The sequence below is a fragment of the Protopterus annectens genome, chromosome 9.part0, assembly GCF_019279795.1.
Source record: "Protopterus annectens isolate FY-2018-M chromosome 9.part0, PAN1.0, whole genome shotgun sequence".
Taxonomy (NCBI): Eukaryota; Metazoa; Chordata; order Ceratodontiformes; family Protopteridae; genus Protopterus; species Protopterus annectens.
Window position 1 is genome coordinate 907,138,454 of NC_056743.1, and position 18,581 is coordinate 907,157,034.

Below are 18,581 nucleotides of genomic sequence, written 5' to 3' on the forward strand. Positions count from 1 at the left end.
TACCAGCAATGGTACTAAAAAGGGTACCAAAAACAACAGCAGCCAAAAGGAAATGGAAAACCGCTAGAATCAGCTCAAAGACCATGGGAGGAAGAAAACAGTAAAATAAAGGTTAGAAAAACCTCAACAAACTAGGTTGTGAAAAATTGGAATTACTCCACTAAAATGTTGGAGAGCAAAGGGATCCACATCCGAAGCCAATGGCGAGAAAGAAAATCAGAGGTATGTTAGGTTGGCAAGGCATTACAAGTAAATGAAGGAGCTCCAGAGTTCTTGGATCTCAGAAGTGGCCGAGTCGGACCCGCTATCAGATCAAAACACATCGGCCGACGAATTAAAAAAAAAAAGGTACATCAGATAGAATAGTTGAGTAAAATCTTACCATAACCATAGATGCCCTTCTCTTCCATGTTGCAGTATTCTTGGTGTGGGATCTCCTGCCTTCAGGCGACTTGTACATCAGCTGCTATACAAAAGCTTCAGCTTCGCTACTGCAGTTGCGCGAGATGTCACATGAAGGGCCACAAACCAGGGAACTTAAGTAGGATGCCTGCACGCACAATCCTCAGAACTTGAAGCTAAGCAGGCAAAGTAGATGGCTCAACAGGATAGGCTGCCAAATGTGGCATATATAAGGCCTTGGGTCTCTTCCATAATGGAGAGAAGCATCAGGGATCAGTTAGACTGGTAGAGTCTGAGGGGGAATGGTGGGTGGGAATGAATACTGCAACATGGAAGAGGACATCTATGGTTATGGTAAGATTTTACACAACTATTTTATGTCCTTTGATTCCTCTCTTGCAGTATTCTTGGTGTTGGAGAGTACCAGAGCTTAGTTTGATGAAAGGGTGGCGGATACAGAAGATTCCACAAAGCCTTGTAGGATTGCCCTGGCAAATCCTGCGTGTGCTTTGGAGATTTGGTCCAATTTGTAATGTTTGGTGAAAGTATGGACAGTGGACCAAGTAGCTGCTTCCATAATAGAAGCAGTGTCCATGCCTTTTTGGAAGGCCTTGGAAGTGGCCACTGCTCTTGTGGAGTGTGCCTTAACCCCAACTGGAAGGGTTTTTTCCATGTTGAGAATAGCAGAAACAGATTGCGTTTCTTATCCAGGATGCAATGATCTGTTTGGTGACTGCGTTGCCCAATGCCCTGGGGTGGAAAGATACAAAGAGTTGTTTGGAGTTCCTAAAAGTCTTTTTGAGGTAAAAATGTCAGTTGCCTGTGGACAGCTAGGGAGTGGAGTACCCTCTCTGCTTGGTTAGTGGGAGAGGGGAAAAATTGGGTAGGTGAATGTATTGATTTAAAGTTAACTCATTGACTACCTTGAGCATGAAAAGGGGTTCGTCCTTAGTGTGACCTTGTCCCTATGAAAACTGGTGTAAGGTTAGCATGTCATTAAGGCTTGTAGCTTGAAAACTCTTCTGGCAGAGGTAACAGCCACTAACAGTACTGTTTTCCAAGTACAAAACTGTAGATTGGTTGATTAGCCAGTTCGAAAGGGGAGCTGGGTGAGTTTTTCCAGGATGAAGTTAAAGTCCCATGGAGGAGGGATAGGCTTCTTAGGTGGTCTGATGTGCAAGACCCCTTTAAGGAAAAGTTTCACATGTAGCCTGGCTAACAAGGGAGTCTCTAGAGGTAAGCAGGATGATAATGCGGAGAGTTGCACTTTCACTGATGAATAGAAAAGCCCACCCTTCATAAGTTGACACATATGAAAGGACTAGGCACCTTGTAGAAGTGGTCAGGGCGCTTAGGTGCAGGAGGCTGTAAGTCAGGTGTTTTAGAGGCTGCAGTAAAGGCATCCAAGTATGCAAGAACAGGGAGTACACAGCTGTAGGGGAGGGGGACTCCACTTGCAGCAGTTCAAAGTATCTTTTTTGGGTTTCAGTCATTTGGGAAGTCTCCCATTCGAAATGGTCTTTCATTTTGGTGATGGTTTCACCAAATGTAATGTCTTCAGGTGGAGAAGACCCTTCCACAGAATCCTCATCAGGAGAGTAATACTCCTTGGGAGAAGCAATCTGGGATGCCTAAGAGATGGATTAATCTGAGGAAGAGTAGATAGATTCATGTTCTTCTTCCACAAGGAGGGGAGCCATGGGAATGGAAGAAGCAGAGGGAGGCCTAGAGCTTAGCAGAGGCAACCTAGTTGGGGGTGAGGCAGAAGGCCTAAGGGCCATAAGTGCCTGCATAACAGAAGAGGTGAAGGCCTCGAAGTCTGGAGGGCCTTCAGAAGCAAGCGTAATGTGTTTTTTTTCTGCTTCTTTTTGGTTGGAGTCAGTCTAGAGCTGGGTTTGGCAGCGGCTGTATCAGAGGTCTGGATCCTGGTCAAAGGAACCACCAAATCTGGCTCCCCCTCGAAATATACAGGTGTCTGTGTCTGAGAAAGCTCCGTGGACGTGCCAGTCAACTGTGCATCAGCCTCCACGAAAGAGGTCGCTGGAGGTGACGGATCCGCCGAGCACTCCTCAACTCCTACATCGAAGTCATAGGCGTCTGAAAAGTTCAGAGGATTGTGTGTGCAGACATCACACTTGAGGCCCCTGGTTTATGGCCCTACGTGTGACATCTCATGCAGCTGCAACAGCCAAGCTGAAGCTTTTGTATAGGAGTCGACGTACAAGTCGCCTGAAGGCAGGAAATCCCACACCAAGAATACTGCAACATAGGAAAAGAAGGACATCTGCATCTACAGGTCACCTTTATGCCCTACGTCCTGAATGGGGAGCATACATTTGATGTACAAGACCTGCACACTTTGCTATATTGGCCAGATGTTGGGCAATCCTGAGCAGGAGAACCCTACAGTGAATACCGCAAGTAATATAGGACATCTGCAGTAACAGTGGCAGCAGAGATCCTACTATACAGAACATCCCTGTCAGCCAGAGAGGAGTATTCCTAACAAGGGCAGCTGAAGAAAGCTCAGAGTTCAATATCTAACCTTTCAGCAAAACCCTAAAGAAAGGAGTACTACACAGTGACTTATCCCTACAATGAAATTAAGACAGTCGGGAATGCAACTATGGTCTAATCTAAGAATATGAATCATAAGGATGGGTAAAGGGGACAGCAAGTTATACAACTAAGACCTGTTCAACTACTTTGGCATTTGGAAGAGGACAGTGAGTAAAGGAATACAGTGGAAGATGCACATGAAGAAAATAAGGACACAAACATGCACTTTTAAAATACTATAGATAGCAAATTATACTACGATAGCAGGTGGTACTTAGTGAGTAGCTAAAATAAATTTGATGGCTCTGGGACAGACTCAAATTTTACTAAAACTACTTTAAGACACAGCCCAGGAAATTATCCTATCCTCCCAATGTCCAGTTTCAGATCACAATGGATTCAATTCTGCTAACATCGAATGTTCCACAGATTGAAAACTGCACGGAAGAAAAGAAAATCCCAGTAAGCAAATTTAGTCTGCAAACTATGAAGTACACCAAATTGAGAAACTAAAGTTAGAGTAAAAACAGCATAACTTATTATAGTACTTACATTTGGCTCAATTGATTGAAAAAGTTTGACTTCATTACTATATTTCGAATTATCTGTTCCACCATGACAGCTGAAAAATAAAAGAATTATTTTTACATGGCATAGACTCTCATACAAATGTAATCCCCATATTACTGAATCCAAACAGATGCATGTACTCCCAACACTTAAATGACCCCAAATCTGCACTTCAAAACTTTACTCAAACTTTTCAAAGACTTTCCTTCCGCATCAATGCAGTCTAAGACTTGCAAGTCTGCACAATCACTCAAACTATTTTTAAGAGACTGTACAATTCTAAAAGCCAGCAACTTTATCAACCCTGAGTTTCTGCCAAAGGACACGTAACAATGAAGTAATAAGGTTAACTACACAAAACATTTGCAAATCCTTCTAGTGTTAACACTTGGGTATTACTACCAAGTTGCTAACAATGGGGCATACTACTGCCCACCATTAGTGAGCTAAAAGGAGGACAAAGTCAAAATTTTTAAGATCACGTCTAAAGTTACAAAAAAAGTTATGTACTCACCACAATGTTCCATCCAAGTGGTTGTACTTCATTGTCTTCAACGTGTGGGTCTTCTGATCCAAGACGGCAGCTTCACCAGCATCTGATCCAAGCTCCTCCCCTTACCCATCATAACACCCCTCCATCTCCTTCCTTCCCTCAGATAGAGTTTGCTGCACCATAACCATAAGCCCGACCCAATAAGACCTTACCACAAAAGGTTATTCACAAAACCTACCAAGCATGAACAGGAGAGCCACAGAGGCACCCTCTCTTACACACCAAAGTAATAAAATAAGGCCAGGAGGAAGGAGGGAGGGACCATTGAAGACAAATGAAGTACAACTACTCAGATGGAACACTATGGTGAATACACAACTTCTTTATCTGAAGTAGTTTACATCATTTGCTCTTCAACCTGTGGGACAAAGTCCCTAGTTTACATCATTTGCTCTTCAACCTGTGGGACAAAGTCCCCAACTACTAAACACCCGAGTGGCACGGAGCCAAAGGATGCTCTCCCTCAAGATATGTCCAGTTTATAGTGAGATATAAAGGTACGAGAGGAGGACCAAGTAGCCACAGGAAGTACAGCTGTGTACACTTACCATAAATGTAGTGTGTAATTCACTGTTGCAGTCATTACATTTGGGTTATCTGCCTGCAGGTAGCCCTCAGCTGGCCTGATAATCAGTGTTTGGTCCTGCGTCGGATGCAGTCTCATTTTCCATGACGTCAGGGGTATAAAGCATGCAGCCGATGCCATTACATCAGTTTCTTGCCCCAGATCAGGTGCCCCCATAAAGGGAAGCAATTGTATGCAAGGTTACACCTCCAACAAAAAGCAAACACACCAGAAAGCTGAAATACACTAATCAAGAAGCAAGGTATAGCCAAGAGAAGTCAGGGGGCTGGAGGGAGGGTAACCAGAACTGCAACTGTGAATATACTCCAACATCTACATTTATGGTAACTGTACCATGTTCTTAATGTTTCACTGTTGCAGTCATCACATTTGGGTAGATTCCCAAAGCTAAGGAAGGGAGGAGGAAGCTAGAGAGCATAAGGACCAGCTATTAAGCCATGCAAGACTGCAGTGGAAAACCAGCTCTGGGTTTAGAAAAAACAGGCAAGTGGTAATGCTTGGTGAAGGTAAGTACAGACCTCCAGGCAGCAGCTTCTAGGATGCCCCTGGTAGGGACAACTCTGAGAAAGGCTGTAGAGGTAGATGCAGCCCTGGTGGAATGTGATCTTATCCCCTGTGGGACAGGGTTTCCATGCTGCTTATAGCAGAAAAGAATGCAATGGCCAATTCACTTATAAATGTTTTGCTTTGAGATGACCTTCCCCTCTGCCCCTGCAGCAAAGGCAACTAGAAGCTGTTCAGTTTTTCTAAGAGGCTTAGTCCTGTCCAAATAAAATCTTAGTTGTCTGTGCACATCCAAAGAGTGCAGTATTCTTTCTCCTTTGTTCTGTGGATTAGGAAAAAAGTATGCAATTTATGGGACTGTAAGGGCCACACTGGAAACCACCTTGGGCATAAAAGGAGGATTGGTCGACACCCTGTCTGTATGGAAGATGATGAAGGGCACCACTGCCATGACGGCCTGTAGTTCAGACACTCTTCTAGATGAAGTGATGGCAAGAAAAGCAGTTTTCCAAGAAAGGAATTTCAACTCTGCAGTTGCAACTGGCTCAAAAGGAAGAACAGTGAGCTTTTCCACTACAAAAGTGGGTAAAACTGCCTTCCAGTTTATAGCCTGCTACAGACCACCCCTCCTAAACCCAAGAACCGCACTCGGCCTTCCTGAGAACACTGGAAAATATGAAGGTATCTCCAAACACCATTATATTGGGCGACTTCAACTACCCAAACAGACTTGAAGCATTTACTCTAGCTCCAACACCCTAGCCCAAAGGTTCCTAGAATTTATAAACTCAAATGCTATGGAGCAACTTGTTACCACTCTCACAAGAGGGGAAAACATACTGGACCTGATCACCAACATGGGGACTCTATGCTCCAGACCAGAAGTGTATCCATCACTGGTAAGATCAGACCATAAACTAATCTCACTGGATATTCACATCCCGACCCAACCCCCTGCCCAGAAAACCAGTGAAAAACTTCTCTAAAGCAAATTTCACACTCCTCAAAACCGAGGTGGAATCCTTCAAAGCCCCCGAGCCTGTGGAAAATACCGCCCAGACCGCAGAATCCTTTATAAACGCATTCTATGAACACCTTCAGGAATGCATGGATCATGCAATCCCAAATAAAACCAAAGACCTAATCCTCCAAAGGCAGACGTCCTGTCTGGTGGACCCCAGCCATAAACAAACTATACAATAGAAGGAGGAAGCTACTACATGATAGAGCAAAATCCCAAAAAGGGAAGGCATCTCTGATCAGTATTAGCAAAAAACTACGGGCACTCATAAAATTGTCCAAGGCCAGCTTCGACAGAAAAATTGCACAGGACACTAAGGATAATCACAAGGCTTTCTTTAGTTATGTTACGAACCTGGGTGGGAATTCCCAGATATGCTTAGAATTAGTCCAAAATGACAAAAAATACATCGAACCCACAGACATTGCCAACATCCTAGCTGACAGGTTCAGTGCAAACTTCTACCCCCCTCCCCACCAAAAGGGCAAATATCTATCCCAGCAGAGTGCTGCCCCCCCTGACATCTCAGATGCTCATCTAAGAGCCGCCCTCTCCAAAGCAAAAAACACAGCATCAATGGGACCAGACGGTGTCCCGGGCTGCGTCCTACATGAACTCTAAGAAGAGCTAAACCCAAACATAAAACTACTGTTCAATCTCAGCCTTACTACAGGATATGTACCCAAAGAGTGGCATACAGCAACAGTGGTCGCTCTCCACAACGGTGGTGCCTCAACGGATCCTAGAAATTATCGCCCCATAAGCCTGACTAGCTTGGTCTGCAAAGCTATGGAAAGGATCATCATGGACCTCAAATAAAGATATTGGGGACCTACAGACACTGGATCCTACCCAGTTCAGCTTCGTTAAGGGCAGATCCTGCCTCTTAAACCTGGTTGATTTCTTTGAAATAGTCACCAAGGCCATTGACGAGGGGAAGGTGGTCCACACTGCCTACCTGGACCTCGCTAAAGCCTTCGATACAATACCCCACTCGGGCATTATAGAGGAGCTCAACAGCTTAAATATAAACCCCTATGTCACTAGATAGGTTGAAAACTGGCTCAAGGACAGAACCCACATGGTTAGAATTGCTGGAGCCATGTCAGACTCCAAACCAGTTACAAGTCGCGTCCCACAAGGCTCAGTCCTGGGACCTCTCTTGTTCGGTATACATTTCTCGGAGGTACAGGCCAACATGGAAAGACTGTGGCTGACCAAGTTCGCAGATGACTGCAAACTGGGCGCCATAATCGACTCTCCAGCCGACACAAGCATCCTCCAAAAGAGCCTCATAGAAACAGACAACTGGTGCCAGAGCCATGTCCTCAAGCTAAACGCCAAAAAGTGTATAGTCATCTCCTTTGGCAAAAACAAAGTGCCCACAAATTACCACATAGATGGTAATCCATTAAGTACAGAAGAAGTAATTAGGGACCTGGGGACCCAAGTTGATAGCAATCTCTCATTTGACAACCACGTGGCCAAAGTGGTTAGAAAAAATTTTATATAGCCCACCTAATCATGAAGGGATTCACATCTAGATCAGGGGAGGTCATCGTGCCTCTTTACTCATCCCTCATCAGGCCCACAATGGAGTACAATGCCCCTTTTGGGATGTACCTTACCAGACACCTGCAGCAACTGGAAAGACCCCAAAAGTACCTCACCAAGAGTATCAAAGGGCTCAAACAGATGTCATATGCTGCCCGGTTAAAAAAACTCTACTCAGTGGCATACCGCCTGCTCAGAGGCGATCTGTGCCTGACGTATAAAGCCATGTCCAACCCAGAATTAATGGACATGCTGCACCTCAGAAAATCCAAATCCCATCGAGCTACGCACTCGAGACTTGAGCCTTAACACTGAAATAAATAGGACATGCTGGAGCGACAGATTCATAACCCAGAGGCTCCCTTCACTCTGGAATAAAATCCCAGTCCAGGTTAGGCAGAGTCCCTCATTGACTCTCTTCAAGAGGAATCTTGAGTGGATGGAAGATCGTAGGTTTACCCCGGGTATCACTTCTGTGTCACTGTTAGAGAGGCACAGTATACTAACCTTGAAAAAGGGCATAGCAAAATTAATTTAAAATGGGTGGCGAAAGCCAAACTCACTCTGGCTAGGCTTATAAATGCCCTAGGGCAGATAGCCTAGTATGAACCTATGAACCCAAAAGTTAAGGTCCCAGGCTGGAGTAGGGGCTCTCCTGGGTGGACCTGGGCTCCTCTGAGGAATTGTTTCAGCAGGGGAGAGGGGTGGCTCAGTATTACAATGTGCTGAAATGGCTGAGCCATGAATTTTAATTGATGAGAAAGAAAGGCCCTTGTGGAGAACTCTGTTAAGTATTGAAGAATATGCGGTAAGCTGGGCACTGTTGTGCCCATCCCTCGAGTTTGGCTCCAGGAGCAGTATCTTTTCCACTTTTCTGCATAGGATTTTCTATTACTAGGCCTTCTTGCCTCCAAAATGACATCTAGCACCTGCTTACTGACGGATGCTACTGGGAGAGCTCAGGGAATTAGCAAGGCTGCACGGTGCAGAGTTTGAAGCTGGGGGTGCAGAATCTGACCCTCCTGCTGGGACAGCAGGGAAGGGGTCTGAGGCAGGTGTCATGGATCCAGCAGTGACATACTGCTCAAGATGGGGTACCAGTGCTGGCGTGGTCAGACTGGTACAATCAGTATGGTCCTTGGTTTGTCTTGTTTGATTTTTAGCAGTACTTTCGAAAGAAGAGGCAAAATGGGAAAGGCATAAACAGAGGCTTTTCCAGGTGAAGGACAAGGCATCCACTTTCCAAGCTTGACTGTGGGAAGTCCTTGTGCAGAATTTGTCCAATTGGTAGTTCTGAAAGGAAGCAAACAAGTCCATCTCTGGGTCCCCTATCTGTTTCTCAAAATGTTGAATATCTTCTGTTCCAGTTTCCACTCGTGAGAGTCCATGAGATTTCTACTTCGGTCATCTGCTAGTGAATTTAACTTGCCTGGCAGGAATTGAGCTTGTAGGTGCACTTGGAAGCTCAAGGCAGTGTTCCACAGAGCCATGGCTAGTCTGCAAAGGGGATAAGAGTGGGTTCCCCGTTGCTTGTTTATGTACCACATAACAGTGGTGTAGTCTGGCTTTACCAATAATAGTCCTGGCAAGAATGTGGTCCTTGAAGGCTGTCAGGGAATTCTGTACAGCTAACATTTCTTTTTGATTGATATGCAGGTGCATCTGACCCTGGTTCCATTTGCCTTGAATGCACTGCCCTGCCAAGTGAGCCCCCATGCATAGTCTGATGCGTCTGTTAGGGTTTGGGCGGCAGGGGGTAGAATGAATGGCAGTCCCTTGTTCTGGTAGCAGACCTCTGCCCTCCAAAGGAACTCTGTCTTTTTACAAGGAATGATAGGAATCATGGATTCCAGGTCCTGAGAATGTTGACACCATAGGCTTTTTAGATACCGTTGTAGTTTCCTCATATGCAGTTTTGCATATAGAATTAGTAGAATACAAGAGACCATGAACCCCAGTGCTTGCAGAATTTTCCTTGCAGACAGCTAGGTCTTTGTGGCCAGTAGTTTGAAGTAGGCTGTCAAACTTGTTTCTCTGGCGTGAGGCAAGCCATCTGGGAAGTTGTGTTCAAGCTTGCTCCCAGGAATACAATTTGTTGGTAGGGTACTAGACGAGATTTATTTTTGTTTATGGTGTACCCCAGCGAGGTTAGAAGTGTCTTTACAGATGCCAGATGAATTAGTAGCATGACCTAGCTTTCTGCCTGAATTAGACAATCGTCCAGGTATGGATATATTTGAGTATTTCTTTGCCTGCAAAATGCAATGACTGGAGCTAGGCACTTTGTGAATACCCTGGGCGCAGGAGATAAAAGGAAGTGTAGAGAACTGATACGCATTTCCTGCAAGATTCCCTTATTGGAATCTGCAGGTAAGCTTCCTTCAAGTCCAAGGTTGCCAACCAGGCATCTTTGCCTAGCATAGGAAGCAGCTGATGAAGTGTTAGCATCTTGAATTTTGGGATTACCAAAAACGTGTTTAGCATAGAGAGGTCCAGGATAGGACGCTAGGAGCTGTCTTTTCGGGGTACCAGGAAAATTCTTAAGTAAAAACCTTGCCCCCTTTCTTCTGTTGGGACAGGTTGGATAGCCCTGATACTTAGAAGAGAGAACCTGCTATTGAGCCTCTGCCCACTGACTTAGGGGTAGATTTGCCCACAGTTTGGGGTTGGTAAGGTGTGGAAGTGGAATCTGTATCCTTGGGAAACTACATTTAAAATCCATTTGTCCTGGGTAATGAGTTCCCAGCTTTTTGCATCCCCAAAGGGAGCATGCAGTTGAGCAGAGCTTGGAAGGTTTAATGTTAAGTCATTGACAGTTTTCCATAGGGGTGTCTTAAGAGTTCCACCTTTGGAAGTGGAAACCCCCCCACTGCTTAGGCCTGTGAGTACCTTGAGACTGTAGCCTAGGTGGCCTGCTGTTCCTGGGTTTGGACTGAAGGCCTGGAAGAGACAGGAAGGGACCAATTCTTAGAAGGCCAATTCATACTGAATCTGGAAGGCTGTACTTGCAGGAAATCTTAACAGTTTGCAAAGATTTTGCTTTTTCCTCCATCTTTTTAAGGACAACTTCTGCTTTGTTGCCAAACAGGCAGTCTTTGTTGTCAAACAGGCAGTCTTGGTTTAAGGGAGCATCCAATAATTTAGCTGCAACATTTTGTTGAGTCTTTCCGCTTTTCCCAGTTAGGGGTCGCCACAGCAGAACTCCAGTCCGCTAATGATTGGCAGTAGATTTTTAAGTGCCGAGTTGTCAGCCCTAATGCACAACCTTCAACGAAGGTACACCCATTCACGCATGTCTCCACACAGAAGACGCTCTAGCTGAGAATCGAACAGGACGTCTAACCGAGGCAACAACACTACCGCAGCACCACCACCGGATCTGGCAAATTTTGCTCCTTAAGCCAAGCATGCCTTCTAAGAACCAACCCAGTGACAGCAGCCCTGCAAGATGCTTCTAAAGAGTCAAAACCGCATTGCAAAGTAGGTTTACAAACTTGTTCAGCAGAATGCATTAAATACTGTAATACTTTATTTACAGCACAGTCAGGAATCATCATTTTCTGTTTAAGTAATCCCATAATATGCTGTTGATACTTTAACATATGAAACTGGCAGTTTAAGGCCCTAATGGCCAAAGTAGCAGAAGTGTATACCTTTTTACCCCATCTGTTCAAGGCCCTGGAATCTCTATCAGAGGTAGGATTTTTTGCAGTAGTAGCCTTAATGCTTTTTAGGTCCCTGGGAAATATCTCTGGGTCAGCAGTAGGATTCTTGAAAAGTAACTTGACAGTCAGGTTTCCTGGGAGCCGGAGGTAAAGTGTCTGGGGCCAGGCTAGATTCCAAGAAGGCATCATCTACAAAGTCCAGGACAGGAGGAATAGCCAAAGGCCTGTATTGAGGTAGGAGTAAGAATTCCGTAAGCCTCCTTTTGGAGTCAGAGTAATCCTGGCTTTCCCAGCGGAAATACTCCCCAAGAGTGTACAAGGTTTCACCAAAAGAAAAATCTTCTTGAGGGGAAGCAGAGGGAATGGAATCCTCCATCAGAATCCTCATAGTTAGATAAGGGCAAATCCTGGTAATCAGAAGAAGCAAATTTCAGAATCTTGATCAGAAGAGTCAGAAGGAAAATCAATTCTAGGTCTCTTAGAGGGAGAAGGCTGGCTTCCCCTAATTAAAATAATAAGGTCTTCAGTCATTCTTATTTGTTTTTTAAGCATATGGGCCTGACCATGCGGTTTGGACATCTGTTTTCTAGGCGTGGGTCGAGTTTTAGACCTTGAAGATGTCAGTTTGAAATGCAAGTCCGTAGGCCTGAATACACCCTCAGAAGGTGGTGCCTGCACAGCAGCTCCAGACCCATCCAAGGTAGAGACACCTGCAGGTTTCATAGTTCAAGAAGCATCTCGCAGCATACCGGACTCAGAATGGGTCTCAGTAGAGGCTTTTGAATCTGAAGTAACAGGTATCGGGCTGCGAAAGCACCTCAGAGTACCGGCGAACTGGCGACTAGCTTAACAGAAGCGTCATTGGCAGTTTTGTCTCTGTCTTTATCTTTACGTTTTTTCTGAATGTCGGTAGTCGGGTGGCTTACTGAAGCAACTTCTGGATAATTAAACAAAGCACTGAAACAGTTTGATGCAAAAATGAACTAAAGACGAATAGAGGACTGAATAAGGCACAAAACAGACAGCGAGGGACATCGTGGTCTGGGCCTAAGCAAGGAATGCAGTACGAATGAAAATCTTTGAGGTGTTTTCTTTCCACAAGAAATACAATTGTTAAATTTTACTGACATCGGTTTAGAGCAAGAAAAAGGATCCCCAACAGGGTACTTGCCTTCTTTGAAGACTTCGGTTCTGAAACTCTAAAATGAAAATTTCAGGAGTCAGCCGACTGGCAATTGCGAACTGCTTCTGCTTTGGCCACCGCACAAGAAAGACTGATGTAATGGTGTCGGCTGCATGCTTTATACCCCTGACTACCTGACATCATGGAAGAAGAGACAGAAACTGATGCAGGACCCAAGACTTTAATAATCAGGCCGGCTGAAGGCTACCTGCAAGCAAATAACCCAAATGCAATGATTGCAGCAGTGAAACACAAAGAACATCTCCAATACCGGGGGCCGGATCGGAGGAGTTATAGGGGTGAAAAAGGGAAGCGAGCTCCTATTCCACAGGGAGAGGGGGCTGGCAAGACTCCCATTTAGATCTGCATGCGAATGAATCTTCGCATCATTTTGTTAATCTCCGCTTCACTTAAACTTTTGGTGGAGCATGACGATGATGCCACTGATGCTGACCTGGAGTGTCAGTGCACAGAGGCCCTTGAAGGTCTAGGTTCCTCCGGCTCCAGCAAGAACCTAGGTGAGCAAAGCCTAGGAGTGCTAGGCCTGGAAATTGCCTGCAGTTTTTGAGGATCCAATCGGTCCGGAAATCTCTTCCACACCTTGTCCCTGTCCTTTTTAGGTTGTTCCCTTTCCACAGACCTCTTGTCAGGAGGATGAGTAGTCGCAAGGACGGCCACCCCCGAAGCAGAAAGCAGTCCCTTCATAACTAATTTGGCCTTGCGGTCTTTCAAAGCCCTTGGATTAAAGCCCGCACACATCGAGCAGGCAGTAGAAAGGTGAGGGACTCCTAAGCACACAATGCACTGAGCATGGCCATCAGCTGGGAACAGCTTGTAGCCACACACTGAGCCCTTCCTAAAAACAGGCTTAGTCTGCTCAGCCATGCCAAGGAAGGCGGCACAAACAGTCTTTACCGACCCAACCACACACAGACTAATGAGGTGGGGGAAGGATAGGGGAGACTACCACACCAAGCTTTTTTTTGTTTTTTTTGTTTTTTTGTTTTTTTTTTGTTTGTTTAAATGCGACGCAACACCGAGGCAGGGGAGGTAAAGGAAAGGAAAAACCTGGCCTAACACTAGAAGAAATACACACTTAGCCAAACGTCACCACGCCTGGAGGTCCGAGACTGACGCTAGACTAAGCTGCGGCAAATGAGATCTGAGGGATGGTAGGAGATGGAGTATTATGGGTAAGGGGAGGAGCTCGGATCAGATGCTGGTGAAGCTGCAGTCTCGGATCTGATCCAGATCCAAAGATCCACAGGTTGAAGAGCAAATGAAGTAAACTACTTCAGAAGTTACGTCTTACCATAACGTTCCATCTGTGTTGTTGATCTTCATCCATTCATAACTGATGGAAAGCGGTTCAGTCCTCAGAACTGAGCCGGCCTTACAAAGCTCGTGCCAGTCAAAATGTCTCTAGCTAAACTTTTACCCATGATACCCTTCTCCCTGTTACCTCAGATAGAGTTTGCCCTTTATCAGTAAAGCAGATGCAGTTTCTGCGCAAATGCCCGAAGACAGCACTTGGACCCAAAGTATCCCCCAGGAGCCTGTGGAGGGGGATGGAGTGTGGGACATGAATGGATGAACAACACAGATGGAACGTTATGGTAAGACAACTTCTTTATCTGATGTTGTTAATCTTCATCCCATTCATCACTGATAAGACAGTCCCCAGCTACCTTTTGTTCCCTGGGAGGCCTTCATGGAAAAATATTATTGAGCACCATAGAGCCGAAGGATGCTCTACCCCTGGAGACCAGACACAGTTTGTAATGAGTAATAAATGTATGAGAAGCCAAGATGCTGCTGAACAGATGTCCTCCATGGAGGCTCAAGAATGGAAGGCTACAGAAGTTGCCATCGACCTGGTAGAGTGAGCTTTGCTTTTCTGTGGTATAGGCTTTTTCTCAAGATGATAAATGTAAAGTATGCAATCTCGAAGCCATTTAGATAAGGACACTTTAAAAACAGAATCTGCCCATTTTTGGGCCAGAAAAGGAAATCAATAGTTGGTCCGATTAATGCATCGCCTTAGTCCTGTCCACATAAAATCTCAAATGTCTATGTACACCCAATGAATGCAGACAGTATTTTCCTTTATTAGCAAAATTTGGGTAAAACACTGGAAGGTCAATAGTTTGGTTAATGGAGAAGTCCGAAATGACCTTGGGAAGAAAGAAATCGGGTTAGTCCAGAGTGATACTCTGTCCTTGCAAAAGACAAGATGGGTCCAATTAATGCATAGAGCGTGGAGCATCGAGAGAAGTCTAGCTGACGTGATGGCGACTAGAAAAGGGTACTTCCACAATAAAAATTTGACGTCACATTTCACTCCAGGCTCAAAGGGGGGGGGGGTTGTGTCCAAGACTGACTAAAGTGAGGTTCTATGGTTCAATACGCTACTTTATTGGAGGTCTGATGAGAGAAACTCCTTTCGGAAAGGTTTTGCATAAGCGGTGAGTAATCAGGGCAGAGTTTATGAAAGTTCGAAATAGCAGCTCGATGAACTCTTACAGTAGAGGCTGCAGCTCCATTTTCAAAGAAATTTGATAAACAGTGAAGGACTACAGTAACTGGAAACTAATATGGATCTAGCTTTATTTTCTTAGATCAAATAGAGAATCTCTTCCATTTTTCTAGATAAAAAGTTGACTGGTGAATGGTTTGTGTGAGGCCAGAACAATATATCAGGAACCAGAGAGGAAAGGTTATCCTGCTGGCGATTCAAAGAAGTGGAGAAACCAAGCTTTCAGCTCAAGACTGGTGAGATTCGGATGACTCAACCCTTGGGGGGGTGAGAGATCAGGTCTGGACACTGATGGAGAATCCAAGGTCGGCATAATAGGCGAGGCCAGAGGAAGGGGAATCATACTTGTCGAAGCTAATAAGGGGCTATGAGGACCACTCTGCTTTTCAACCGAAGTGCTTTCTTCAAAAATTGGGGAAACAAAAGAATGGGGGGGAATAGGCGTACATAACTCCCATGGGCCAATCGTGGATCAGAGTCCCACGGGGGAATTAGGGGAAGTAGCTGCTGCATTTGTGGTTTGACAGAGGTGAACATGTCGCAACAAGGCTGGCCCCAGCGGCAGAAGATTTTTTTCACTGTGCTGGGGTTGAGGGACTACTCGTGAGGCAGGAGAATACATCTGCTCAGCTTGTCCACAATCACGTTGGAATCCCCCGGGATATGCGTGGTTATCAGAAAGTGTTTGGAAGCTATTGCCCACTGACAAATTCTCATGGCCTCTCGACATAGAGGGTAAGACTTGGTTCCTCCTCATTTGTTGATATACCAGACTACAGACATGTCTGAATTGCGATAGTCCCAGAAGGAAGAACAGACTGGAATGCTTGCAATGCTAAAAGCACTGCCCTCAGTTCTAACACCGATATGCAAGTTGGCCTCTATCTTGGACCATGTGCCTTGGGCGGTCATACCCTGAAAATGCCCCCACCCCATATCAAGGAAGCCATTCGTGGTCACAGTGGCCTTGGGTTGAGGGGGGTGGAAAGGGCTGCTCCAAAGTTCTGTCTCTTGCCTCATCCACCAAAACAGGTCCTGTTTGCAACGACTGGTTATTAGTACCTGAAAAAAAGAGGGGATGATGATTTGGGAACCACTGAAGTAACAGAAGCTACTGAAGTATCCTCATGTGAGGTTTTGAGGGAGGCACTATTGGTATAGTAGCTACCATGAATCCTAGGAGTTGAAGGAATTCCCATGCTGAGGCTTTGTGTTGGCAGAGTTTTCACCCAGAGCTTAAGTCTCAGGCTTTGTAATCCATGATGTGGGAGAGACACTAAACAGGTGCAGGTATCAAAAGACTGCTCCTATGAACTCTATGGACTGGGTCGAGTAAGACTGGATTTCTCCCAATTTAATGTTATTCCCAATAGTCTCGCCAGGGAAAGAGTTATTTCAAGGCTGTTGCCAACTGATGCTTGGTGGGGATGGTAAGGAGCCAATCGTCCAAATCGTCTGGAATCCTTGCAGCCTCAAGTGACTACTGCCATGCACTTGAACACTCTGGGGGCTGTGGAGAGTTTGAACGGCAGAGCGAGAAATTGGAAGCAATTGGCTCCTAGCTGAAAGCGAAGTAATCTCCGGGAGCGTTTGTCCATTTTGATGTGGTAATGCACATCCTGGAGATCCATGGAACACATCCAATAGCAGTTTCCCAGCAATGGGAGAATGGACTGAACATTGACCATCCAGAATTTCATTTGACAGATTTGTTTAAAATCGCTGAGATCCAAAATTGGTCTCCAGTCTCTTGTCTTTTTTGGCACCAAAAAGAATCTTTAGTAGAATCTGGATCCGCATTGGTCTGGTGGGACTGCTTGGATAACAACACAGCTTTTTTATTTCTATAGCTGCTTCTTCCCTTTGACTGGGAGGAACGTCAGTAAGTCGTGTAGGAGGTTTTGGGTAAACACTGAGGGGAATATTGTAGTCTCTGGTTATAATCTTCTACACCAAACGATTGGAAGTGATAGACTGCCAGGCAGCATGGTGCAGAGAGAAATGTCCCCAGACTGCATCCTGAGGAAAGCAAAGCGGGCTGGCTCTTCAGGAGCGCTGGTAGGGGTGTAAAGAAAAAAACTCCGGGAATCTGGTTACGTGGTTCCCCTCTGCCTTGGTAGGGGGCGTCTTCCGAAGAGTTACCCCCTCTGCCGCTGGGGTATACCCACCACATGTCATGAAAAGGACTGAGATTTTTGTGCCACAATTTTCCACTCCTCTGGTTCCTGGAGAAGCAGCGTTGTGGAGTGGAGAACCATACACCTATGGCAGACAGGGTCTTGCTGTCCTTTTCATACCTGGCTAGAGTGTCCTTCACTTTAGGGCCAAACAGTGAAGAAACTTCAACTTGGGCACTGAGGACTGAAGACTTAAGGGTCCGCGAAATCACAAAGGCAAATCCAGGCATGTCATCTCATTACTATGCCTGAACCCGCAGCTCTGGCCGCCCCTTCGGTTGCAAGTGATATTAAGCAAAACACAAGTGAAAAAACAAGCCAGTCACACCAGGTACTTGGTGAATTTGCAGTTTAATCCAAACGCTTCCGTCTTACTAATTTCCGACTTCAGAATAAAAAATAAAGTGCACACATACTTCATACCCACTTCTCCACCCCTTTCTTAATTTCAATTCAGACCCCCCCCCCAGTTGTTAAAACACAGCAAAACACAAAAGGCATATTACATTCATTTAATATTCTGTTAAAGACTCACAAAACATACTAAATATTGCAAATGTAAAAATTCATAAAAAATATGCTGCTTTTCTTTTCAAATAAGAAGTTAATGACAACCTGTCGTTAAGTCCAGGCTTTTCATCAGAATTAAGTTTAATTTGCCATTTTAGCTCTTTAAATTCTAAAAATTTGTTTGTGCACTTCATTTTTTTTATTGTGTAGTCTGAAACTAGTAAGACTAAAGCGTTTGGATTAAACGGCAAATACGCCAAGTACCTGGTATGACTGGCTTGTTTTTTTTACTTCTCTTGTGTTTGCATGTGATATTAACCTCATGGACGAGTTGGAGATGGATTTCAGGGTTACGAGCTGCGAGGCTACTTTGTCACTTACCTTGTCAGACACCTGTCCTGAGAGAGTTCGGAGATTAAGTCTCTTTGGAGTCTCATAAAATGTACCAAATAGTTCAAGGATCTATAGTAAAGGTAGATGACGCAAACACTCTCGTTCCTATTCTGCCCACTGCCCGGGACCCTCTGTTGGGTGGATGAACAGTCTTCTCTTTGGCGAGTTCCTTTTTCATGGCCGCCACCACCACCATCATCATAGCATCAACTGGTAAATCCTTAGACCAATGAGGGCTCTCCTCGAGAGGGAATAGGATTAAGTCTGGTCTCCTAGTGATCGGCTCCACAGAATCAGGACTCTTCAAAGCGTGCTGCACCATGAGCTGAACTAAGTCATCTGCAGGCAAGGTCACCCAAGAGTTAGAT

At 45.2% G+C, this 18,581-nt stretch overlaps 1 protein-coding gene across 1 annotated transcript in view; it reads right to left on the minus strand.

The window, feature by feature from the left end:
* PTGES3 (prostaglandin E synthase 3) overlaps positions 1-18,581 on the minus strand; it is a 599,571-nt gene that overhangs the window by 361,929 nt on the left and 219,061 nt on the right. Inside the window, exon 3 of the mRNA XM_044083635.1 lies at positions 3,514-3,583. Within this exon, the coding sequence (XP_043939570.1) occupies positions 3,514-3,583 (70 nt within the window). The remainder of the gene's footprint in view (positions 1-3,513; positions 3,584-18,581) is intronic.